General features: G+C 40.2%; 1 protein-coding gene across 3 annotated transcripts in view; it reads right to left on the bottom strand.

The window, feature by feature from the left end:
• Positions 1 to 26867, bottom strand: part of NPHP4 (nephrocystin 4) — a 141092-nt gene that overhangs the window by 71596 nt on the left and 42629 nt on the right. For all 3 annotated transcript variants that reach the window (XM_029579000.1, XM_029579002.1, XM_029579001.1), the window contains 6 exons: positions 23284 to 23439; positions 19354 to 19490; positions 14790 to 14971; positions 13431 to 13557; positions 3991 to 4173; positions 630 to 768 (listed from right to left, as the gene is read on the bottom strand). In XM_029579000.1, coding sequence (XP_029434860.1) covers positions 630 to 768; positions 3991 to 4173; positions 13431 to 13557; positions 14790 to 14971; positions 19354 to 19490; positions 23284 to 23439 — 924 coding nt within the window. The remainder of the gene's footprint in view (positions 1 to 629; positions 769 to 3990; positions 4174 to 13430; positions 13558 to 14789; positions 14972 to 19353; positions 19491 to 23283; positions 23440 to 26867) is intronic.

The following is a 26867-nucleotide window of genomic DNA, read 5'->3' as shown; positions in this document are numbered from 1 at the left end:
ATCTAAGATAAACTACAGGAAACAGTCATCCTGAAATAGATTATCTTTTATCTAATTCTTATTTTTTTTTCATCATTATTTTCAATTTACATGAAAACAAAAAACTCATGCACTGGAAATCAATCACAATTTTCTTGTACATAAAAGTACAAAATCAAGAAAGATGAAATAAAATACACACACGAATCTTAAGTCTACAATAAGTGGAGAACCATTCAGTGAGGCACAGAACACTGGTGATTTAAGATTCAGATTCCTAGGCTACCCAAACAAAAGTCAGACTTTTTTTTTCCCCAGAATTTTTAGGGCAAAGTCTATTTTTCACATACTTTGGAGCAGAGCATACTTCTTACCCTCTAATCCAGAGAGAACAATGCTCATAGCAGCTTACAATAAACGAGCATGCCTTCCCACTCCAGACCTTATCATAGCTCAAGTTCTACAGTCAACATCGCGTGTCCAATTGTACACCTTGGAGAAACCTCTATTTCTCTCATTTTGTGAAAAGTAAGTTTAAAAAAAATAAAAAAGGCATGGGGATGCATAAATGGCTGACTACCAATTGTAGGCGTTTGGCTGGTGGTGAAGTGGTGTCTACCTGAAACTTTAGCTGTTTGGAAGGCACTTACCCTGAGATGTCTTAGCAAGTTTCTTTGGATGCTGTAGCTCCTGACTGATGTCTGCTAGGGAATCTGTAGAAGCTCCCAGGTGTCCCTCTGCCCGGGCAGAGAAATGGAAATGGATAGTGCCACATTCAACCTGTTTCACCTGAAATGGAAAACACGTTGAAAATCAACCAAGCACTGAAAGATCTGTGAGATCTAATTCTCTCTCGCTCCCTGGCATTGCTTGCTATATTACAGAATTCAAACAAGAGCTACTGTTTTTCCATTCAATATACTCAAACAAACAAAAGGAAAAACCAAGAACAGTTTTTATGTGCTACCACCACAAAATAACACAAATTTTTTTGAAATAAATTGACCGTATCGGCAAGCCTGGCGACGCACACCCTTCATTGTTTAAAAGGAGCCGACCGGACTTCTCATCATTTACGGTCAAAATTGATGTTTATCACATTTCTCATTGAATATATTTCTCACTGAGTTCTTATATTTTGTGTTCAATTTTTATATTTTTGCATTTTTTAGGGCATTTTGTTTTAAATATCCCAATGGACAAGACGAGTAGGCTCGACACCCGGCCGATGTTTCGCTTCTGCTTCTTCGGAGCGTTTACACAATTGAAGTATCTCCCACCAATTTTTTAAAGGACTCTGCTTCTTCGGGAGCATTACAAATACAATTCTTGCCCGCCAAAATGTTTTGTTTTGTTTTTTTAAAAGCGATCTCTTCTCATAGTTAATTGCCCAGTATCCTTCATCCTGGACACTCCTCGTCTCGACTCACTTCCAGACCGGACAGAACATCAGTTTTTTCCTCCTTCAACTTCACCAGCCTTCTCCACATCTTCCTGCTTAGCCAGGAGACAAGTTTGCTTGATAAGTAAACAGCAGACAATGAGAACTGAACTGAGCCCCGGATAGGATGAATTTGCCATGCCATATTAAAAAAAAACAAAAACATTCTTCTAAAAAGATTTTTTGTGAAATGAGAGAAAACCATAGCTGGGATGGTAGTGCTAAATGCCAAAATGATTACGCTACTAAAATAAACAACACTACTGTCAATGAAGAATATTGAACTCCCTGATTCTAAAACTGAAGTTACTGCACTGACAAATAAACTTGCATGTAAGACACTTGACCTAATAACACTCAAACATTTTAAAAGCAAACACTGCTGAGTTTATTCATGGTCAGGCTGACAATATTGCATGACTCATCTTTTTTCTTCAGATAGTGAAGCAGTAGTGCTTAATTCTCATTTGAGAATAAGCAGCAGTAAGATTTCATTTTGTCATTCTGGTTGTCATCTACTTCCTAAAGATATATTAAAGTTTTTGAAACCCATCCCCTCCATTATAAATCTAAGTAAATTAGTTTCACTGTGCAGCAAATCGCCAGTATCCTATGCATGTATCACACAGATGGATGCAAACTACGAATAAACAGCTGAATTGATGACACAGGAAAAGGTCTCTTTAACAACCCTATAAATAAAGTTCTGCTACAACCATTGAAAAATAATACTCGATACTGTATTTGTTATGAGAAATTTAATTCTGTATGTTAAAGTTGGGACATGCCCTTCATCCACAGCATGTTCCTGGCACTGGCCAGTACTTAGGGTAATTATTACAAAGCTCAGTGATAAGACATAGTTGGAGGGGTTGGGTGTTAGACTAAGGGCCTGATTTACTAAAGCTTTTCTCCCATTCTGTGTCTATGGGAAAAATGCTTAATAAATGAGGCCCTAAGTATGGGACCTTGTACCCTCATCTACTCTAGAAGGACAAGAACCAAAAAAAAAAAAGGAAAAAAAAGAGGACAACAAAAAGTGACTTGGATAAGAGAAATATCTTACAAGCAGGTAAGCTTCTACAACTAGCAGCCAGGAAATATCCCTTGCAGTACAGACCAGAGGAGATTGGATGGGCCAATTGGTCTTTGTGTGTGTGTGTGTGATGAATCAGTAAAAGCCTTATATCTTTTAAACCCTAAGGCAGCAGCTGTTTCGCTCAAAGTGAAGCTAAAGCTAAGATGGCTGCCTCAGGAACTACATTTCCCAGGTGCCTACTAACCAGGGGCTGTGGGAACCTACACAGGCAGGAGCAGAGTCAGGGTGGAGTCCATAGTACCATAGCAATAGGCTAGCAGACAACAGGGGAAAAGAGAGAGCAGAGACCAAGCTGCCACCTATGAAAAAGGAAAAAACAGTGTCTATGGACCCACAGAATTAGAGCTAAGTCCTTTTTTTTTTTTTTTTTTTTTATTAACTATTAAAGGGTTTTTCTCTCTTATCTGATTTGATTAGTGGCTTTAGGGAAAATTTTCCTTAAAGGAAGATTGCACTATGCTGTGATTCTGTTGGGTACCAGCCATGGGAAATATAGACAAGTGATAGGGCTGCCTTTAGCTGTGGTTTTAACGTTAATGCACTAAGACTGTGGTACATTAATTGAAAAGCCATGCAGTTGAAGCTTATGGAACAGAAACTGCCATGAACTGGACAATAGTGGTCTTAAATTCTAAAGAGCTGAACTATAATGTGGATTGTTGAAGAGCTGTATTCCTGTCTCCAGAAGAGGTGAAATATAGATCAATTGGTGAGTTAGGCGTTGAAGTCCTAAGAAACGGAAGCTCTCGTTATCTGGACATGAACTGTGTTTTGATTCCTAGGAGTTTAACTGCTGTAGATGGCTTAAAGGCTGTATGTGGCCTTGTAGGAGAGCTGAAGGTGTTAATTGAGTATTTGCTTCATTTGAAAAGTCACACATCCTCTAGTCCCTAGAGAAACTGAAACTGTACATGACCCATGTTGGGTACTGAGACGGAGGCAGTCCTGCTTTTAACTGTCTGCTTTGGCATCGGTAATAAAAAAGCAAGTGCTTTAATTCTCAATAGTGAGGGATCCCACTCCCTGCCATGATACGTTTTTGCAGTGCTTATACTGTCAAAAAGGAGTCTCTGCTGCGAGCACAGAGGGTCCTGAAGTAGCTGTGCCACAAAGACTAGATGCCGGTAAGACAGGGCAGTTCTAAGGCTTTTCTGGCCACCCTTAACCACCTGTCTGCACTTTACCGGGGTTAGGATTTCCCCAGGCCTAGAACTGATGTGCAACCCATCCAGCAGATCTGAGCATGCCCTAAGTCTCTGCCCGCATCACAATATGCCATCATCTACTAAGTTACATGAGAAATCTGACACATTTCTGTCTGTGCCCCATCAATTTGCTAGTTATATCCCATCTATCAGAAGTGGACTGCCCAGCACTAGTGTGCACATACCTGCTTTATAAAGAAGGCCTCTTTTCTCATAAACATTGTAAATGGTCTTCTCCAGTAATGCAGTAATTTAAAAATGTTTACCTCATGAGAGGTCATGTTGGTTGACGGCGTTTTGTATACAAGATCATTGCTGGGGTTAGGTTGGGGTCCTCCCTGCAGAGGCAAGATCACTTCGGAAGAGCCCGATTCCAAGGAAGGCTTCCAAACCGCCCATCGAATCATGTGCATGTACGTTGCTTTAGATAAAGAGCTTGTCGAGGGCGTCTAAGAATAAGAACACAGATACACGGCAATGGGTTTAGGCATCACTGATGTTTCTAGGAGATCATCTGCAGAACAGCTCACCGACGATTCCAACACAAACCCAGCGCTGCCTACTTTCTAAACCAAAATAACTGATGGAATAATTATAATCAAGTGTTGATTTATTTTTTTTTCATAGTATTAAGTCCTTATAGCAGCATTTCAAATGTACTTAAAACATTTCTGGAGTAAGTCGGGGAAATACAAAGTATGAAAATAGCATGCATACAATTCAAAATTAGGACCAATTCTGTGGGATGGCCTTCCTTTTGATTTACAACACAAGATTACCAGCTTTTCAGAAAAAAAAAATGTAAAACGTATCTGTTCCAGGAGGCTTTTCCGGTTTAAGTGTATTTTAGCATGTGTTCACAGCTGAGCTTTTATTTCATGTTTAATTATATATTTTGAGCTGTATGTTAGAGTATTTTAATGCAGATCTTCTTATTGCAATCTGCTTAGCACTGTGATTTTGATAATAAGCAGAATATAAAACAATTTGATATAAATGGCTGTATTTTCCTAGAAGTCCTTCACAGTAGACAAAAGATATAAATTTTATCCTTCTAATGATGGTTTTAACAGTCATGCTAAAACTTTCATAATTCATTATAATTAAATATCCCAGAAAACGACAAGTATTTCTGTTGTATTGATCTTGATAAGGCAATCTAACTTTGCATTACAAAATTAAAATGGAACCAATTCAGACATTCAAATTTCAGGCCAACCCTACTATAGTCAGAACTCTTGAATCAGCTAATTTAATTTGTGGATTCTTTTCAAGTGGATGTCATGCCTTGCTGCTATGCCTTAGAACAGTCTGGATGGCGGTGCTTTGCATGATAGAGAGAAGATTCTATTCTTCCATGACATGAGTCACTTGCTGAATGAGATGTGAGCCCAAGGATAGCTGGAATCGCTTTCCAAATTCTCCAAATACCCCTCTCTTTTGAATAACTAGATCTGTAGTGTTGATATGCATTTTAGCTGTTAAAGAAGGGAGGGCAAGATGAAGTTTGTAGTGTGCATGAAACTATTTTTTTTTTTTTTTTGGAACGCCATATTTGTGATATGTCCCTAATGCCAGCATAACAGGTTTACTTCCTTGTAAATATAAACTTATTTTTATTACCATAAAATCCTGATTATAGGATACCCTTTTCAGTTTTTCTCTGTCTCCATCTGCTGGTCAGGAGGCTCAACCCACTGTCTGGATTGATCCAGGTATGTACAGGGAAAGAAAAGATTTCAGTCTTTGACTTTGAGTATATTTCACCATGTCGATGTGGTGCTGTAAGTGGGGCTTAAGCGTTTTTAGCACTAAATAACATCACGGTATGAACGTGCTCAGAAAACTTCCTCCAATTGGTTTGGTCATGAGAGCAGCTCTGCATGTCAGCGAAGGTGTAATGTGGGCCATATATACTGTAAATGACTGGGGCTGGTCTAAAATTGCAGAATGAAGGGTCCTTTTCTCAAGATACATGGGCCCTCTGAGCCGTGTTTTTGAAACATAAAAGAGGTCATAACTTATTCACTCAAGTCACCAAATCTCTCTCTGCTGGAAAGTCTGTAGGCGTGGGGTGGTGAACCCATTCAGCTTCTATAAAAATCATAATGACACGTCCAAAGCTGAATACATTAGTGCTAATGAACAACTGACAGGAAAACAATTGAATAAAACATTTCTGTTGATTTTCTTAAAATGTATAATCCAACCTCATAAATCACAATTCCAGGACTTCTGTGGCCAATTGATTAACTGTGCCCATTTTTCTCTTCAGGTTAACACTTATTTTGTTTAATTATTCCTGAGGTTCCATCCATCTCCTTATCAGCTTTGCTCAGAAAGAAACAGTAATTTGTCTCAGACTACAAAGCAGGTCTTGTTTTCTTCTCAAGGAAATAAAACTGTCTTACTTCCTTTCAGAAAAACGCACAACATGCTAACCCGCAAACCTGACTCGTTCTCCAACTGTTACTGCCTCTTCTTCCATTAGCTCTGTCCTTTCTGAATATCCGCTAGAAAATGATTGGTTCGCAAAGCAATAGCTGTGCAAATATACCCAGTCCCGATTCTTTGCCAAAGAAATGAAAAAATCTAAGAGGCCCATATTCAGCCATTGTGCGGCCCGGCCTATATATTTAGTGATGCAGTCTCTAAAATGTCTTATTAGAAGTAGTGATCTAATAAGTATACTATAAATACTATGACGCCTAATATAGGGGTTCTTGTTTTGCCGATCTTCTCTACATATCTTCGCCCTGCTTACTTCTCTCTCCTTCCAATTTCAGACAGATGTCATGGCTACTATTTAAGAACTGGCTTATATTCAAATAACAATATCTTAGCTCACAGATGAGCATACACAACTTGTTTTGTGATTCCTATTGAAAATCAGAAAACGCCTTAATTTCATTTAAGCCTGCAGTTTACATACTGTGCAATAATTCAAGGGATCTTAAGAGGTTAATTTTTTTCAAGGACAGATCAAATTTTATGCCAAAATCTGAATAATCCCTTCAAAAAGGATGGTGTTTTTCAAAGCGTTTGGCACAGCACTTCAGAACAGCTTGAGGCCGCATTTCTTCATGTACATACATAAAGGTAATTTCCAACAACATACAATTAAAATGATTTAATAAACTCACTGACAGCAGACTCTATGCTGTGCCATTGAAAGGCACGTCAAGGCCCTGAAAGGGGATATTTGCATTTTCCCCATGTTAGTAAGAGGCTGATGGCTAAAAGTATTGAAAAAAGAGGTTCTTTATGATCTTGAAACAGACTTGCAATGAGACCAGCAGAGTGCAGCAACCTGATGCAAGATCTGACCCACTGAGATGTATTCTTCCTTAGCTCTAGCAAGAGAGTGTAGTAGATGAGCTTTCCGCAGAGATTTGCTTTTAGTCAGGGGCACATTCAAACAAAAGGGGAAAATAATCGAAGTATTAATGGTTCCCACCTATGGTCTCAGCCGGCTGCCTGGTACACTGATGTGCTACTGATTGTCTTAGCAAGAGGCTCCCACCAGCTCTGCTCCACTCATAAGAGAGCAGAGTCTGCACCAAAAGCCCAGCAAAATGACCTAAATCGGTCACCCTAGAGCCAGAAGGGAGATATGACAGACATTCAAGTACCTTCCAAAAGGTATAAATAACGCACAAGTAGTAAACATTTTTCAGTGGAAAGGAAGTGCTAGGTCATAATATGAGACTCCAAGGAGGAAGGCGTAGTAATAATATCAGAAAATGTATCTTCACTGAAGTGGTGGTGGATGCATGAAACCTCTCGGTGGAAGTGGTGGTGGATAAATGGTCCCCTCAGCAGGCAATGGGGGGTACCCCTTCAGCACTGGGAGGGGTGGCCTCTGCCAGCCCGGCCAGCCAGTCTTTCAAGGATGCGGTGGCACTGGAGCTCGTTTCCGCTGCTGTACTCACAACAGTGGCACGGGGTGCTAACATCCCACACTCCTCTTGCCCGCTCCTTCCAATGGCCGTGGGCAGAGGCAAAAAACAGTAACAGCTTTCAAGAAATCAGATGATCGCTAGGTGCGAAGAGGTGGAGAGTAAATCAGATCAACTGGGGTGTCTTGCACTACAACGGAAGGTAAACAGATGGGCTTTACAGTCCTTATCTGCCACAATGTTCTCAATTTCCCTGAAAGTCCCCTCCAGCACCTCATTCGCCCATTGCAAGTGCTTAGGGACTTTCGTTTTCAGTTTTTATTTTATTTTGCCTGAGAATGTTCATGCTTTAACAAAAAATGACTTTGCTGTAACACACGGGAGAAAAGGCAGTAGAAGTCACTTTCCCGCTGATTTCTTTTTTGCTCTAACATTTAAATTCCCAGGACAAAATAAAATAAAACCTAAAAATGACTGTGCTGCACCATGAGCAGAAAATAAGAGTGGGATGTACCCTGGCTTTGGAATGGCTACTTGATCTCATGCTATTTATTTTTTTCTGTTTTTCATGTTCTAGTCATTTTTATGTCAGAAATAATGCAAATGAAATGCCAGGTTGTGCAGGAGAACAGTCTCCCACTCTGTAAATAAACATTTTGGCCGTGTCTCAATATTTATTATCTATAAAAACTTGGCATTTAGTTTGCATTATGAGACCATTATTTTTGCCACAACCTGCTGTTCTATTATTGCCTCCTAATTAATTTTTAAACAAACATTTACATCCTCCCTTTGAAATATAAGTTTAGGAGACAGAGATATTTGGCAGATGTCTTGATGCTGCAGCTTTGTGAAACAGTTGGCTTTGAAATACAGTATTTGCATTTTATTGGCGAACGTAGTTCATCCTATGGCAATTTTCCGACTCCTTCAGAAGAGCTGCATTTTATTCTGCCTAGACCTTGAAACGCATCAATATCTGCTGTGAGTACCTGACTCTCTTAGACGTTAAGCAGGGTTAGACCTGGCTAGTAGCTGTGAGCTGTAGAAGGCAATGGCAGACCTCTGCAGAATTAACAAAACAGAACTGCCCGAAAATTCAAGAACCTTGAAAACCTAGACCTGTGAAGTCTGGCTGAGATCCCTACCCAACACTTGGTACATAAGCTACGCTAAGTCATTTAGAGCACCTATGCAATAAACTTTAGCATGCATGTGAAAAGAAAAAAAGTCATGCCGGAAGGCATAACCATGCATATTAAAAGGGTCCAAAAAGATGTTAGATGAACACGCAAAAATGAGTGGTATGCTCACCTCCCATGTTATTTTCCAGCACTTACTAACTGGACCTTATGGCATTTAGTAATGTGAATATGCTACTGACTGAGCTCTTAAGAGCTCATTGCTATGGTTAGTCTGGCCTTTGAGTACTGACGGTATTCAGAGAATTCACCCTGAAAACCAATGTTTGGAGAGGGGACTGGGATCAGAAAAGCAGAGTCCCCCAGCAGCAAGTGACTAGCCAGTGGGCACTCCCCAACGTGAAAAGAAAGTTTTCATAGAGCACCTGCATGTCAGGGGGAACATGGGGAGGACTAGACTGAAGGAAACAAAGCCAACAGAGGAAACACACACTTGAGCACTTGAAAAATAAATCCATCTTTTGTTACACAAGGCAAATGTATTTCCAAGCAATAGCTTAGCCGAAGACATCACTACCATGGCCAAAGCCCACTGCAGGCATTCAGAGGCTTCAGGCGGAAGAGCTTTTTTGAAGCTGATCAGTTGTTTTGGTTGGAGTGCAGAGCTTATGGCCGAGAGCTTTGATGCAGCGATGCCTACACTACAGGGTGCTTACGGTATATCTGACAACAGCAGATATAAGCAATGTATAATTATAATTACAGGTGCATCAGCACTACTTAGATGGTTAAAGCTTAAAAACACAGTAATTATGGCAGAAAAAGACCAAATGGTCCATCCAATCTGCCCAACAAGCTTCCCATGGTAGCAGCCGCTGCTCCGTACAGGTCACCCTCATGTTTCTATTAAGGATATTAACTGCCGCTCCATGCAGGTTACCCCCATGCACCCTTTTTCTTCATTTACAATCTCTAGCGTTTAGGGATCCACAGTGTTTGTCCCATGCCTTTTTCATCTTCACCCTTCTTCTGGAAGGGCATTCCAGGCATCTACCACCCCATGAAAGCTTTTCTTAATTTCTGTCTTCTAGCCATCTAAGCGGGGAGCAATGTTGCATCAAGACTTATTGGTTAAAGTTAGTAATCTCCACGCCTTCTGCTAAGAGTAGGAAACCCCCTGCATGCTTTCCTCATTATCATCCTCTAGGCCTTTAGGGATCTACAGTGTTTATCCCATGCCCCTTTGAGTTCTTTGACTGTTTTTATATTCATCACCTCCTCCAGAAGGGCATTCCAGGCATCCACCACCCTCTCCATGAAGAAAGATTTCCTGACTTTGGTTTTGAGTCAACCCCCCCTGGAGTTTCAAATCGTGACCCCTAGTTCTATTTTTTTTCTTTCCAATGGAGAAATTACTTACCTGATAATTTCGTTTTCCTTAGTGTAGACAGATGGACTCAGCATCCTGCCCACGGCTGCCCAAAAATGGGTCCAAGGATTCACCCAGGAGATTATGGGTAAGCAGTCATCCAGTCTCTAGATCAGAGCATCTATAATCTTACTGGGATTCAGTGCTTATGTTTGAGTACAGTTGCGGTTATCTGTTTTTAAATCAAGTTTTTTCAATAGTATGTCCACAGTGGCTGAGATCACTGCAGAGGTGTATCTAGGGTGATGTCAGATTTGAAATCTGACTCAGTCTGTATCTGCTGGCAGGGGAGCATGACCCATTGGTCCTGAGTCCATCTGGCTACATGCTAGGAAACAGAAAAGATTTTAAGTTCCTGCATCATTAAGACCTTTTAGCTATGTGAAGGTCTGTATCATATCTCCCCTACACCTCCTTTCTTTCAGGGTGCACATATTCAGATTCTTCAGTCTCTCCTCAAGGTCTTCCGACACAAGACTCCTCACCATTTTGGTCGCCTATCTCTGGAGCGCCTCCATCCTCTCTATCCTTTTTGAGGTACGAGCTCTAAAACTGAATACAGTACTCCAGGTGAGGCCTCACCAAGGACCTGTACAAGGGCAGTATCACCTCCTTTTTCTTCTGGCTTTAGCCATCGCCTTGTACAAAACACATCTAAACATGCAATTATCCTCTGGCATTCATCCATCTGATTATGCTTTATTACTTGATTGCAAGTTTCACAAAGCAAGAACATTGTAACCACGTAAATTATTCTGTACAGCACAGTGTACCCTGATGGCACTACATAAAAATGTACAAAAACATTACCATAGGCATAAACAAATTAACACTAAATACAGGGATTATGGGAGCCAGATTCTTACCAAGGGTGGATTTTTTGGTTTTTTTTTTGTGGGGGGGATAAGGAGAAAGAAGTGACCTCATCCCAAAGATATTTTAGGCAGGGAACAGAAATATCGATGGACATTACAATATCCAGCAACATGCACTTCTCCTCATGAGCAACCAGTTCACAAAGGTAATCTGACTCTTCTAAGGCACTCATCTCTTCAGGTTACTCACACTAGAATAGAAAGTTGCCTCTGCATTTGACAAACTTATCAAGATAAGACAGAGTAGTACACAAACTGGTGGCTTGAAAGAAGACCCTATTTTCTCAGTGAAAACAAGTCATAAAATAAGCAGCAGCAGGGACAGAGGAGAATTATGAACGGATGTACATACAGATCAAAGTTCCATTAATTAAAGATATTTTTTAAAAAAGTTTCATGGTAAGAAATTTGAAACTGGTTTTAAAATCAAAACTGAAAAGCTAGCACATGGAAAATCAATGGGTCATGAAACAAATGCACGTTTAATCAAGATTTCTCAGTTTGCAAACAGTGACCCGCTGGAAGAAGGATGTTAATGTAATTAGCATGAACACTTTTACAGGTTTTATATAAAAAAAAAACAAAAAAAAAAAAACAACCCCACCCCCCCCCCCTCCACACACACTTGTCAGAGTCCTTATGTTCCCCCTGACATGTGCTGCCAATTTGATGTGGATAAGACACAAAACGTAAGATGACCTACAGCAATCTCAAAAGCTCAGTTTCCCTTCGGCAAGCAGGTTAATAAAAACAGAAAGCCAAGACCAAAAAGCCAATATGCTTAAACCTAGTAACCTCTTTATAAAATCGATTTTGCTTCTTGGGAAAAATTACAAACAGGACGAGTAAACAGAACTTCTTTTTATCTTAACTAATGAAGGATGCACTGAACAATGCTAGGGAAATGGGAGAGATTCTATAAATCACATCAGCCCATTAATGGTGGATTGTGTTGTCACGGTGTAACTTCATGAAATATTAAACCTGCTAAATGCATCCCTTTTTTTTTTTTCACAATTTTTATACTGCAAGCAGTTTGTAATTTGCATTGGATAACAGAAAAGGGTTGGTGTTGGGGAATTTTTCTCCCTGGTCATCAGGGAATGCTGCCATATCAGGCGCTTTTTGTTACACAGCATGAAAAGAGGGAAACTGAGAAGAAAGAGAGAGAAAAAGTGACGGAGGCTGCGGTCTTGGAGCAGCAAGCCAGTCTGCAAATTGCCTTTTTCGTGTGTCTTTTGAGAAACACAAAAGGCATGTTGATTTTGGTCTGGTTGGAAAAGTTCTGAACTTTTTTTTTTTTTAATACACTGTGCTGAACAGGGTAATTTCATGTGGTCGGGTATTTTCCCTTCGGCAGCAAGCACATTTCCCGGATGGCATTGTACTGTGATCTCGAGCGATACCAGAACTGCCTTATTAAGTCGGTTTAAAGAAACGCTGCCTGTGGTGATTGTCACAAAGGCAGCTCGCTCACAGGGCTGACAGTTATTTCATCGGATAGCTTTGTCTGTACATTTGTGTCAACACATCACGAATCGGGTTATTTTAGGACAAAGGGAGAAAATGTGTTTCTTAAAATGATGTTGGTTGTAGTTCTCTCTCACGCTTTTTATGTTTCCTTCCAGTTAATCTAAATACAGTTCAAGTACTTTCTAAGGCCCTGTCTTGTTTCTTTCTAAGGATCTTCACACTCTTATTTTCAACCTTTTCTCTTACCTACAATGGGGGCCTAAAATGCTGAGTGTGAAAAATCTCAGATTTTATTGCCTGCGGTCCTTTTAGAGGGGTGTGAGTGAGGGGGGAATTGGAGTGATGGTTCTAAGCCCCACACACCACATCAAACACTACTGGGGAGTAGGTACAACAGGCCAGGAACAGCAGCGGGTCAAGAGCAGCAGTGGCCTGCGCAGTGGACATATCAGTATAGGGCCAGGAGATAGCATCCCTCTCTCACCTCCCCACGTCGCACCTCTAATTGTTAGTGCTTAAGGTACAATAAGTCCCTTCCCTAAGTTACTAACAATGCTATAAGCCACCTTGAGCTATATTCAGAAAGGCAGGCTAAAAGACCAAATTGTACTAGTATAAAAATATCCATTTTACAAAACAGTTATTTTATACCATGAGCTCCTACATGTTTCACCTGGCAGTATGCTCACGTCAACAACGTATCCTATGAAATGGCACACATTTCACCCAATCTGATAGTTATGCTGGGCCTGCATAAATCAACATTTCTGCAAGATTCAATCAACAGATTGTTTGCTTTGTTCATAGAAGAATGCTTCCAATATTTCTCCTGCGTGTATGGTCTTAGAAATCTATTCTGCACCAAAGTTACAATCCCGGAATTCCTACCTTTCCATGCATTCCACCAACACCTGACAAGACATATTCAAGCTGAAAGACGATTGCAAACCGTGGATGATTCACCATCTCGGTCAGACGGATGCGACTCCTTAACACTAGCACTGGCACTGAAGAACTGTAATTGAAAATACAAAAAAAAAAAATGTTCAAATACCATTAAACTTTTACAGAGCTTGCATCTATGTGGGAAACATCCATTTATCCTGTGTCAACTACATTTCGTGATATATGAACACACTCTCTCTGTCTTCTGCTTGTTAGCAAATTGGATTAAGGCAAGAAACACATCAGTTAAAAAGAGTTGGAGATGCGTTTGTGTTCTTCTATAGTTCTTGTAAACTGTCAATCTAGTTTTCAAAATAAGAAAGTACCAGCAGATTGTATAAACTGCTTAAAAGTTCAGCATGCCATCGCCTATCTTGAACACAAAGCTGGATTGGCTGGATGCCCTGTGTGCTCAAGATGTGTTAGGCAGCGCATAGCCATGCATATGGCCATGATATACGCAGCGTTTTATAAAACATGGGGATCTTTACCCCTCAAAGTACGCGCAGATATGGTCTTAAGCGTGAATGCATGCAATAATTCAATGTCCAGCACTGCATTGGACATGCATACTTTCCCTCCCTATATTTAAAACGTGTGTGTATATTTACATCAAAAGTAAAGTAGAAATTACTTGCATATATTGGGATTTACATGCATGAGTCGACCAATTTTAAATTATGCACGCAAAGACACTACCAGTTTTACCAATTAGTCCAGCAGTTCACCCAGTCCTTCTCCAGGTCATCGAGACCCTCCTGGCCCCTTCAGCCTGAACTCCCCCAAGCTCACCCAGACTCCGCACCCAGTCAACAGTACACAATAACCACATTTAATATCCCTTGAGCCAGATAATTAGAAGGGTTTTTTTTTGTATTGGAAATATTAGCACATACTGAAATACACAGTATTCTATAAGCTATATAATTTCTGCTGCACAGTCTATAAAACACTAGCATTAATCTCCACACATGCACATTGTGTACTGTGGCTAGGCTCCCGGGCACTAACACACAGCAGAACAAGTATTAGCCAAAATGAAAGTGAAAAATACAGCCCCATAAGAACTGCGCTTGAATACCTAGAAAATATTAGTTTTAGCTATATTCAAACCTCTTTTTCATGTACAATATATATATATATATTTTTTTTTTTAATTGCATGGACACACATTGGGGCCAACGTGGTAAAGCACACCAAGGTTCATTCATGGCACTGAGCCCAGCTTTTCTTTATATTCATTTTTACCCGTGAACAAAATTCTTTTCATCAATATGTAAAGTTTTATTCCAGCAAAAATACCTCGATTTGAAGCTAGCCTCCCGTTTCTTGTTTAAAGTGGTAGATCGCCCTCGAATCACCTCACTTTCTGGCACAACCCCGACAACTTGTGGCTTTCGAACAAAGCACCATCCGTTATGCACCCCCACATGGAGTCGCCGTTCCTGAATCACAAGAGCGCTTCCATCTGGCATGGCGTTATCCTAAAGTGCAATTTTTGGAATACAGGTTTTAACATGCAAGCCGCAAAGCGAAAGCCAAACTTTATTCAGAAACAAAAATAATGCATTGTTGTGAGACTGAAGATAATACAGTTTGGTTTCAATGTGTGAAAAAAAAAAAGTCTACAAATAAATTCTGTCCGTAATTATGCATCAGTTTGCTCCTCTAACCACGACTGGAGGTTTGATGCTAAACAGGTTAGAGTACTCTCAAGAAAAAAATACAGCTTCACAACTAGAAAATAACAAGGGAAAATTAAGTAAATGTAAGGGTGTGCCTTACTGGTCCCACCAGTGCCTCCAGACACTGGAGTGAGAAGGTTAGACAGTAGGGGGTAGTGGTTTGGAGATTTCGGAGGGCAAGGATTCCCTAGCGCAAAGAACTTCTGTGATTCACTATCGACTCTGCCGTTTGAATTTTTTGATTTTTGCAAGGATAACAACAGACTCAACTGTACCATCTGCCAAGTTTCTCATCTACATTTTGTACATCAGTAAATTTGTTTTATTTTCTTGAATGCAGCACAGTGTGGAAAGTGAATTTTTTTTTTTTTAAATGGTATGGTAAAGAACAAACAGACCCCCTGCAGCACCCAAGTGTGTGTCCCTTATGCATACTCTGAAAAAAATGTGGCTAATGTTTTTAGGTACCTAAACCTGCTTCCACTCTGTCTCACGGCAGTTGAAAATTGGTGGTACCTTAAAAATATCTTTGGGTTTTCTTGGAGAAAATGACAGACATCTAAAGCAGGAAGAACTACGGTAGTCTATATTTAAAAGAAAGCTGTTCCTTTTGCACACTACTCAGTATTTTAGTAGAAATACTCACTCTTGATCAAATTAAAACGTTTACATCTTGGTCATTATGGGAACAACAGTCAAAAGTTTTTATGCAGCTAAATGCATGTTCACTCAAGTAAAAACATAGTTTGACCATTGCACCCCCCATGAGGGTAAAACAGTGCATGTACTTTTACCCGTGAGGAAAAAAAGTGGACGAGGTCAGGTTAGGGATGAAAAGTACGCATGGCAATTGAATTTTCAAATTACCTTGCATACTTTCTCTATTGTGCTAAGAAAATGAGTTTGCAGTCCTGCAGCCAATTTCATTGTAGCCGTCCTTGTTTTTCATTCTTTACATTATTCTCCCATGAATCTTTGGGGGCCGTCGTGTTTGGAATGATGTCACAAATGACCTCACAAGGAATAAAGGCACGATTCATTCAGCTAGTGAGTGTGGTGCTATCTGTTGCATCATAGCCCAGCGGTAGGCAACGCAGGTCCTGGAGGGCCACAAACGGGTCTGGTTTTCAGGATATCCACAAGGAATATGCATGAGGTATATTTGCATGCACCATCTCTCTTTTATGCATATTCCTTGTGGATATCCTGAAAACCAGACCCGTTTGTGGCACTCCAGGCCCAAGTTGCTTACCCTAGTCATTGCCAATGTGGACTAAGCAGATTCAGTGGCAGCAAGGTAAGTTACAGGTCTTTCTAACAGGAAAGAATCCTGGTGAACGCCAAACAAATACTGAACATTACTGCTTGTTATGTGTACTTTTGAAACAGCACATAACACACGAGAGGCAAAGAAGCAAAACATTCACATCCTGGGATTCCTTTTCAGCTCTAGCTTTTAATAAACAGCACGGCACATAAAAGCACAGAGAATGACTGTCAGCTAAAAGAAGCAAATACAATATTTAAAAATACATAAAAAGGAGTTTCTAACTGGGGACCTTGCAAACTTCTGGCCTCAGAACAAGATACCTACCACTGAGTTAAGGAAAACATTTCCTAAACTGAATTGGGAGGAGGAGTTCACTATCAGTTTTAGGCTTGTAACTCCTTCTCTCCTCTAAATATTTCATCATGTCTCACCAGTGTGATGCAGAAATCTGTATCATGGAACCTAAATTAGCAAGAAACACAACTGCCGTCTCCCACGCTCTCAGTCTGAAGGCCATAGGGATTTTCAAACAATATACAAAGAAAACAATTTAAATAGCCCAAATGCTTTTTTTTCTAATGGAAATAAACATCAAACCTGCTCTGTCATTCTTGGGAAAAATAAATCTATATTGTCAGATAAATTTTGAAATATCTGACTAGAAAACTTAGATAAATATGGGAATATACATTACTGTTCTTTGTTAAAAACTGTCTCCCCATAGATTTTTCAATGACACACTAACCAACCATAAATGAATCCCTGAGCATGTGTGAGTCAACTGTTTGCAAAATCCCTACTACAGAGTTTCATTTGTTAAAACAGGGAAGTATCAAACCCCAGTCTTCAACAGCCCAAAGGGGTCTGATTTTCTGGACAGTCACAATGAATATTTATCAAGCAGATTTACATGTATTTGGAGCTAGAAACTGTTGATTTACGTTATCACGGTTATTCTAGAGTGGAGTGGTTAGAGCAGCAGGGAAGCCAGGGTTCAAATCCCACTGACAGTCCTTTGCCCTCCATTGCCTCAGCTACTAATACTCCAGAGACGGAAAATATCTACAGTGCCTACATGTCATCTGCTGTGAGCTACCAATGAAAAGGCATGTGCGAAATCTAAATAAATATAAACTGGACCAATGCTTGGCTCTCAAGTATTAGAGCAGGGGTCGGGAACCTATGGCTCGCGAGCCATATGTGGCTCTTTTGATGGCTGCATCTGGCTCGCAGGCAAATCTTTAATAAAAAAGTAAAAATCTAACAAAAACCTCCCACCCTCCTGACGCCCCCCAAGACTGCCAAAATTAATTTACTACAACCCCCGCCCCCCAAAGGTCCCTGGTGGTCCAGCGGGGGTCCAGGAGCAGTCCGGGAGCGATCTCCTGGACTTGGGCTGTCGGCTGCCAGTAGTCAAAATGGCGTCGACGGCCCTTCGCCCTTACTATGTCACAGGGGCTGCCGCCACCATTGGTCGACCCCAGTGACATAGTGAGGGCAAAGGGCCGTCGGCGCCATTTTGACAACTGGCAGCCGACAGCCCATGTCCAGGAGATCGCTCCCGGACCGCTCCTGGACCCCAGCTGGACCACCAGGGACTTTTGGCAGGTCTTGGGGGGGTTGTAGTAAATTAATCTTGGAGGTCTTGAGGGATGTCAGGAGGGTGGGAGGTTTTTGTTAGATTTTTACTTTTTTATTAAAGATTTTTCTGCGAGCCCTGGGCCCCTGCTGGACCACCAGGGACTTTTGGCAGGTCTTGGGGGGGGGGGGGGGGGGGGGGGTGGCGTCAGGAGAGTAGGGGGTTGTAGTAAATTAATTTGGTAGGTCTTGTATGGCTCTCACGGAATTATATTTTAAAATATGTGGCGTTCATGGCTCTCAGCCAAAAAGGTTCCCGACCCCTGTATTAGAGCTACATGGCACGTGCTACACAATTATTTATTTATTTATTTATTTATTTAAATAATTTATATACCGGAGGTTCCTGTATAATATACATATCACCCCGGTTCACAAAGAACAGTAACTATCGCTACAAATAGCGGTTTACATAGAACAGAATAAAAAAGAAGTTTTACATTGAACAAGAACTAAGTAAACAAGATTTTACATTTATATGAAAATTTTTACAATTTTCATATAATTTTATATATAATTTATATTTTATATTTTATTTATAAAATATATGATTTATATTATATATATATATTATATATATATTATATATATATTATATATATTATATATATATTATATATATATTATATATATTATATATATATTATATATATTATATATATTATATATATTATATATAAAATATATAAAATATATTATATTTATAAAATAAATTTTATATATAATTTAATTTTCATATAATTTTCATATAATTTTACAATTATATGAAAATTAGGTGAAGAATGTATGAAATATCCATACAACATTCTGTCAAACACATCCATAAGATCTGAAATATCAAAAGACTTCACTAACTGATCAGTTTTCTGCATAGCAACGGTTTTTCCACTTAAAATCATATTTATATGCCCTAGCCTGAAACATTACCTATACAGTGCCACCATGACATCTATCGCTTCTGTGGATAAAACAGTGTGTTACAAATAGAAATGGCCCGTTTACAAAATTGCTCACTTGATGCGCTGGTAAACCTACGTGCGGACATCACCTTCATGCACAAATTAACCCAGACTGCGTGGAGGCATTCTATCATTGCAGAAAGGCGACTCACTGTATTGAAGGGGAAAGGAACAGAGGCGCCGAGGTCCCCTGGAGAATGCAACGGCTGCTTTATCCAGGGAGGACTGGTGGCCGTATTTACTAGTCTTCTTCTAACAGATGAACATTGCCGCCTGTACACGTTATACAGAATGGATTTCATGCCAGGTACTACCTTCAGTGAGCGGTCGTGGTTGAGTAGTTCCAAAAGTTCTTCTTCAAATTTCTCCAGGGTTGGGTACAGGCGGAGAGAGAGTTTATCCAAGTGACACGTGACAGTCTTTAGCAGTTGAGGCTTCCGTAAAGCGTCATCTAGAAAATAATGCATGACATTTATAGCATTTTGCATACATACTGGTAACAAAAAACGACAATAAGAAAAAAAGGTATGTGAGGACAAATAGGAAGGAGTGAAAAATCACAAATAAAAAAAGGCCTAATGCCCCAAGAGTTGTTTTTTTTTTTTTACAATAAAGCATGTTAGAAACTATAAATAAGACTTACACAATTCAATTAATGGGTTTTTTTTTGCCAGAATTGATTACAATTACTTGGTCCGTTGGCACTGTGTGACTGAGCTGCAAGATTGCTTGCTACCTCTCAGGCAGTAAACTAGGATCTGGCTTTTTTCCCCTTCTTCCGAGTCACATGAATTGGATTTGTATAAGTCTTATTTATAATTTCTAACATGTATTATTGTAAGAAACTCTTGGGACAGTCAGCCCCCTTTTTTTTTGTTTATAAATGCGCTGCAGAGCATACACCATAAGAGCACGTGTGTGTGTGTGTGTGTGCATGGAAGAAGGTAGTAAGGAGGGGATGGGAGGTGTGAACAGTTATGTTCTTCAGATTACTGCTTCGTTATCTATGACTACAAAGTTGGTTTGCGCTTACTTATTATGCCTTTTCTAACTAACATCGGTTGGAAAAAGTATTACTTTTGTCTTTCAGTATATTTTTGACTATTTATCCCTCGACATGGCTCCTTAAATTAAACTTTCCTTTAAATACTAATAAGCTGCAACAACAATACCTATTCCATAAGAATGCAGCCAACTCAAACCCAGGTTCCAGAACAGTAACAAAATGTCATTAAACTGATGACAGCATGCCTTAGTGTATCAAAGCTAATGCACCGTAGGTGATGGCTCATTCCATTATGATAATGCAGTAGTTGATTCTGTATTATTTTCAGTATAATTATGAATACAAACAGTCAGATACCATGATCTGACATGAATTCAAGCTCTGGAATTCAACTTTAGCAGAGCCAGAGGTTGACCAGTAAGAAGTGGACTGGGATTCAGAGAATAAAGAGCAACAAAAAAAAACCAACTAGCAAACTCTATATAAACCAGACATCTCGCATCATTAAGCCAACCCTCTCATCTTCAAATATCTAGTTAAAATGTATGCAACGCAAAATACAACCACAGGATAACTGTTTCACAAAACCTTAAAGAAGAGGTTCTACAAAAATTATTTTTATTTTCTATTTGATGTAGATGGGGAGAATTAAAAAAAATCTATTTTTATGTTATTTCCTTTGATTGGTTTTGATCATCTCTTAAAATCATGCTTAGTTCCATGTCTCCAACAGCACGGTAGACATTCACTATGAGGTCAGCCTATAATGATGTTATTAACCTAATTCCTTGGCACCAGAATATTACTGTGATCTAGACCTTGGTTTTCAAAACACCTATTCTATAGGATAAAAAGCACTAATTTGCATTTCTAAGTATTGGAAAACCAGGGTAGGATTCACATTTCACGAGGACAAAGCTTGGTTGGTACCGCTACAGGAATCTGGTTTAGCAGCTCAGAATTTTTCAGCTTTGCTGGCCACTTTCATTTTTTTTAACAGCCAATCACAATTTCCATGACTTTGGAATACTGCACCAGAACCAATTGTTTTAACACCAGTGATCTCTCACTGTGCCTGATATTCTAGTACCCTTACTCCAACTCTGACCAGTGTAGGCCATCTGCAATGCATCATGGGAATCCAGAATTGCTGGTGTCAAGATGGCCGCCCTCCTTGTTTTGTTTATATTTTTGTATTTTGCAGTCTGATACTTTTTTCTTTGAAGCAGAATATTAGACTGCAAAACTCTAGCCACATTTATTATATACAGGAAACCTCAGATAACATTTTGAACATCTGCCATAAATTACTCCAATTGTACTTCAAATGGTTGTCTTCTTTCTGTTTTGTAAAATAATGAACTTGAAATGCTTATCATGGTTACTGCTTTAGCCATCAATCATTGTTTCACTGAACCACAAACAAGCTCAAACTGGGTTTTTTTTTCCCTTAACAGAAGGAAAAATAATGCTATTTTCACTATCCAACACAATTTTTTTTTATCCAGTACCCTAAGACTACAAGAGCTGGAAGTTACAAGACAGGCACATGCAGGTAGCCGGAACATGGCCTTTTACCATAACTTTTCTGATCAGCAGGATGGTTTGAAGTCCTGTGTTTCTTGATGGCTTTTCTTGCACAGAACGTCCCCAATAAGCTCTAACGCAAACTTAAACAAGAGTCCACCGCAGCTCACATTTACCGCTCAGAAACACAATCTTGCATGCAAAAAGCACGGCAAGACTGACCTTTCGTTAAAAACACAGCCACAGTTCTGTCAAAGATTCAAGAACAAGACCAAAACGAAAACAGCTTGCAAATGAAGGGAGGCAGCCCTAGCTAGGGCAGTTCCACTTTTTACTTTGTGCCTTTCTTTCTCTATTGGATGTAATACTCTAGAATGGAAAACTTGATAAAAAAAAAAAAATGTCACTTTTATAAAATTTACCAGCAGGGGGGATATTATTCATGTGGAAATACAGTTGTTGTTCTTTCTTTCTCAGAGGAGATTTAACTACAGGTACTTTTTGGCAGCAAGTGCTGCGTTTTAAGTACTGCGTGTGTGTTTGGTCTTTGCTTTCTTATTCCCTTATCCCTAGTTTTGAGCAGCGGCAGCAACATAAATTTTTCTTCATTTCCCAGATTTTCTAGGTAACCAAATGCATTTATCTAGCACCTGAAGGGCCTTAGTGAATGATACATTATACCTCGAGAAGGATGGATAGCGATTTGTATGAAGGCCACGTCCCATCTGACTATAACATTAAACAGAAACCCGCGTGCAAACATATGCGTCAACCCCCCTCCCCCCCAAAAAAAAGAGAATAATTAGCCCCCCACACACACACATTTTGCCCTTTACTTTTATTTAGAAGTCCCGACTGCTTGTAAATTCACTTCAAAGCAAGCAATCGAATCAAAAGCTCACAAAACAGCTTCCAGCCCAGTGCTTGGATTGTAAGGTTCTTTCCGTGGTAAGGTGGCACTAGTTGGGCGCATCAGAGGGCTGTGGAAAGAAGGTGCATCAAGGTCCGACTGGCAAGCCATGGAATACGAAATCAGCATCTCTGATGTCAGAGAGGACTGAATTAATATGCAATTCCAATAGCCAGATCATAATTTAAAAAGCATAACAGACCAGTATCTTCTTTTCAAAACTTGGAAGATCTGGGGTTGCTACATAAAGGGAGGAAGTCTCAGCCATCGCTAAAGGGGCTGGTGAGGAAAATCCCCCCAGTGCACGTGGACTGCTAGGGTTAGGGATAGAACCTGATGGCTGAGCGAGGCAAGAGGAGGGAAAGGAAACTTTAAAAAAAAACCCAGCTGAAGGTTTATCACATCAGAGCCCCAGCTAGGACAGGTTCCCATTCCAGCTCCCAAAGAAGATGTGTGATAGGCTACTTAGGGTCTTGCGGCAGAAGACTTCCATCGTTAGTTAATGCTGCTTGGCTGCCACAAAAATTCCATCTTTTACTGGTAATAAGAGCATAAAATATGCTTCTGCCAAAGTGCAATAACTCTGGCATATAGTTTCCAATCTAAAATCAACAACTCAGTGCAAATCAAAAGTAATAGAAAATAGTTTTCAACTTTGAAAATGTAATAACTATTTTTGGCAAAACCTGTTTAAGCCAACAGTTAAATTGTGTACCATGAATGAAATAGTCACTAGCTCTGAAGCAACCCCCTCATTATGTACACCCATCTAATATATCCAGCGAGTATAAAATCCCTTACGTGGTTCTCCTTGTACAGGGACCACGCCAGGAATTCGTTCTAACCCGGACATCAGCAGGTTCTCAGGGAGCAGATGCATGACTGTCTCCAGAGGAGGGTGCGGACTGAAGCTATAATGAACTTGACTGCTCTCAATTAATGTCAAGCATTTGTTCACTGCAAGAGAAAAACAAAACAAAACAAAAATTTAATATCAGCATCTATTTAGATAGGATTTCTGCCATAATTTGGAAAATCAAAAGATGGTCCTCTTTTCTACAGCATTGCAAAAATCAATCAGACCCGTTAGTTGTATTAATCTGATGGTAATCTGTAAAGAGAGATGAACCTTTAGTGTGCTTGGATGCGTTGCAGTGTAAAACATTCTGAAGTTTCAGAGGAAAAGCACTACTATTTTATCCCACATTTCCAGGTGCACAGCATGTCAGGAATTTGAAAGACCAGCCTGATCCCAAAACCCATCTCAGACAAGGCTGCCACTAGAAATTCCTCTTGTGACTGCCCCTGTATCTCATGTTTGTGCATAGGGGGGAAAAAAAAAGGGTAAGAAAAAACCAAAATAAGAAGACAGCTTTTTATTGGACTAAGTAAGCATTTCTTGACTGGGTTTTGGAAGTTAACACTCACATCCTAACGGGGAAAAAAAGGAATCGTCCTCACGTACATGTGGTCAGAACCAGAAAAGAATACTGCGTAAACAATGAAATAGTAAGATCAGGCATCCCTACTGTGGTGTTTAATAAGCAAAGAACTCTGTTTCAAATGAACATAGACATGATGGATTTTCAGAAGGCGTTTGACAAAGTTCCTCAAGAGAGACTTCTAGGAAAAGTAAAAAGTCATGGGATAGGTGGCGATGTCCTTTCGTGGATTACAAACTGGTTAAAAGACAGGAAACAGAGAGTAGGATTAAATGGACAATTTTCTCAGTGGAAAAGGGTAAACAGTGGAGTGCCTCAGGGATCTGTACTTGGACCGATGCTTTTCAATATATATATAAATGATCTGGAAAGGAATACGACGAGTGAGGTTATCAAATTTGCGGACGATACAAAATTATTCAGAGTAGTTAAATCACAAGCGGATTGTGATACATTACAGGAGGACCTTGCAAGACTGGAAGATTGGGGATCCAAATGGCAGATGAAATTTAATGTGGATAAGTGCAAAGTGATGCATATAGGGAAAAATAACCCTTGCTGTAGTTACACGATGTTAGGTTCTATCTTAGGAGTTACCACCCAAGAAAGAGATCTAAGCGTCATAGTGGATAACACATTGAAATCTGTTCAATGTGCTGCGGCAGTCAAAAAGGCCAACAGAATGTTGGGAATTATTAGAAAGGGAATGGTGAATAAAACGGAAAATGTCATAATGCCTCTGTATCGCACCTTGAATACTGTGTGCAATTCTGGTCGCCGCATCTCAAAAAAAGATATAATTGCGATGGAGAAGGTACAGAGAAGGGTGACCAAAATGATAAGGGGAATGGAACAGCTCCCCTATGAGGAAAGACTAAGGAGGTTAGGACTTTTCAGCTTGGAGAAGAAAAGGCTGAGGGGGGATATGATAGAGGTGTTTAAAATCATGAGAAGTCTAGAACGGGTAGATGTGAATCAGTTATTTACTCTTTCAGATAACAGAAAGACTAGGGGGTACTCCATGAAGTTAGCATGGGGCACATTTAAAACTAATCGGAGAAAGTTCTTTTTCACTCAACGCACAATAAACTCTGGAATTTGTTGCCAGAGGATGTGGTTAGTGTAGTTAGTGTAGCTGTGTTTAAAAAAGGATTGGATAAGTTCTTGGAGGAGAAGACTTTACCTGCTATTAATTAAGTTGACTTAGAAAATAGCCACTGCTATTACTAGCAACGGTAACATGGAATAGACTTAGTTTTGGGGTACTTGCCAGGTTCTTATGGCCTGGATTGGTCACTGCTGGAAACAGGATGCTGGGCTTGATGGACCCTTGGTCTGACCCAGTATGGCATGATCTTATGATTGCAGAAAAGGACCAAACAGTCCTCCCAGTCTGCTTATGGTAGCATCAAAGGTATTAGGCATAAGAACATAAGACATTGCCATGCTGGGTCAGACCAAGGGTCCATCAAGCCCAGCATCCTGTTTCTAAAAGAGGCCAAACCAGGCCATAAGAACCTGGCAATTATCCAAACACTAAGAAGATCCCATGCTACTGATGCAATTAATAGCAGTGGTTATTCCCTAAGTAAACTTGATTAATTGCCATAAATGGACTTCTCCAATAATGTTTCCAAACTTTTTTTGAATCCAGCTACACTAACTGCACTAACCACATCCTCTAGCAACAAATTCCAGAGTTTAATTGTGCGTTGAGTGAAAAAGAATTTTCTCCAATTAATTTTAAATGTGCTACTTGCTAACTTCATGGAACGTCCCCTAGTCCTTCTATTATTCGAAAGCGTAAATAACTGATTCACATCTACTCATTCAAGACCTCTCATGATCTTAAAGACCTCTATCATATCCCCCCTCAGCCATCTCTTCTCCAAGCTGAACAGCCCTAACCTCTTCAGCCTTTCCTCATAGGGGAGCTGTTCCATCCCCTTTATCATTTTGGTTGTCCTTCTCTGTATCTTCTCCATTGCAACTATATCTTTTTTGAGATGTGGCAACCAGAACTGTACACAGTATTCAAGGTGCGGTCTCACCATGGAGCAATATAGAGGCATTATGACATTTTCCGTTTTATTAACCATTCCCTTCCTAATAATTCCTAACATTCTGTTTGCTTTTTTCACTGCTGCAGCACACTGAGCCGACAGTTTTAAAGTATTATCCACTATGACGCCTAGATCTTTTTCCTGGGTAGTAGCTCCTAATATGGAACCTAACATAGTGTAATTACAGCAAGGGTTATTTTTCCCTATATGCAACACTGTAGCGTCCATAGGTCTTTGACGGCTTCGCCCCGCCTACTGCTCTCTACTTGTGGCTCCTCCCGCTCACCTTGGACTGATGGCCGCCGCGGCGTCTGCTTGCCGACCTCTCTGGCATCCCCAGGCTGGCTTTGGTGCTGCCTCCCACCATTTTCCTTCAAGATACCTCTAGGGTGTGCGCACTCACGCCACCCTCATCTTTTCCCACGTTGGTGCGAACCTCAGGGGCGTCCCCCTGTTCTGACGTCACGACTCCAGGATATATCTGCCTACTACATTTGCTAGCTCGTTGAGTTAGCAACAGAATTTGTATGGATGGGATTCGCTCTCCGTTCCTAAGCTACTCTGCCACTCCAGCTCTATCTGGAACTCTTACTACCCTTCGGGGTCGCTAACGGGGTACCCGTTTCTCGGGGGCCTCTCTGCTTCTTTCAGGTGCTATCAGGAAACCGGTACTCGCTCGAGGGCCCATGTTCCCTGTGTCACTGCCTGCAACTTCTACCTTCTACGTGGAAGAACTAACTACAATCACCATCAGTGAGTACAGAAAACATCTCTCTCTACAGTACTGCTTCTCCGGAATCAGGTACTCTCTCTGAGGGCCTGCTCTCTGCTCAGGTGCCAGACCTCTCGTCTAGTGGAATCTCTGCTACTGCTAGTGAGT

This window comes from Rhinatrema bivittatum, chromosome 15 (genome assembly GCF_901001135.1).
Source record: "Rhinatrema bivittatum chromosome 15, aRhiBiv1.1, whole genome shotgun sequence".
NCBI lineage: Eukaryota > Metazoa > Chordata > Amphibia > Gymnophiona > Rhinatrematidae > Rhinatrema > Rhinatrema bivittatum.
The sequence above is the reverse complement of the archived record's forward strand: the minus strand, read 5'-3'. Positions and strand labels throughout refer to the sequence as shown.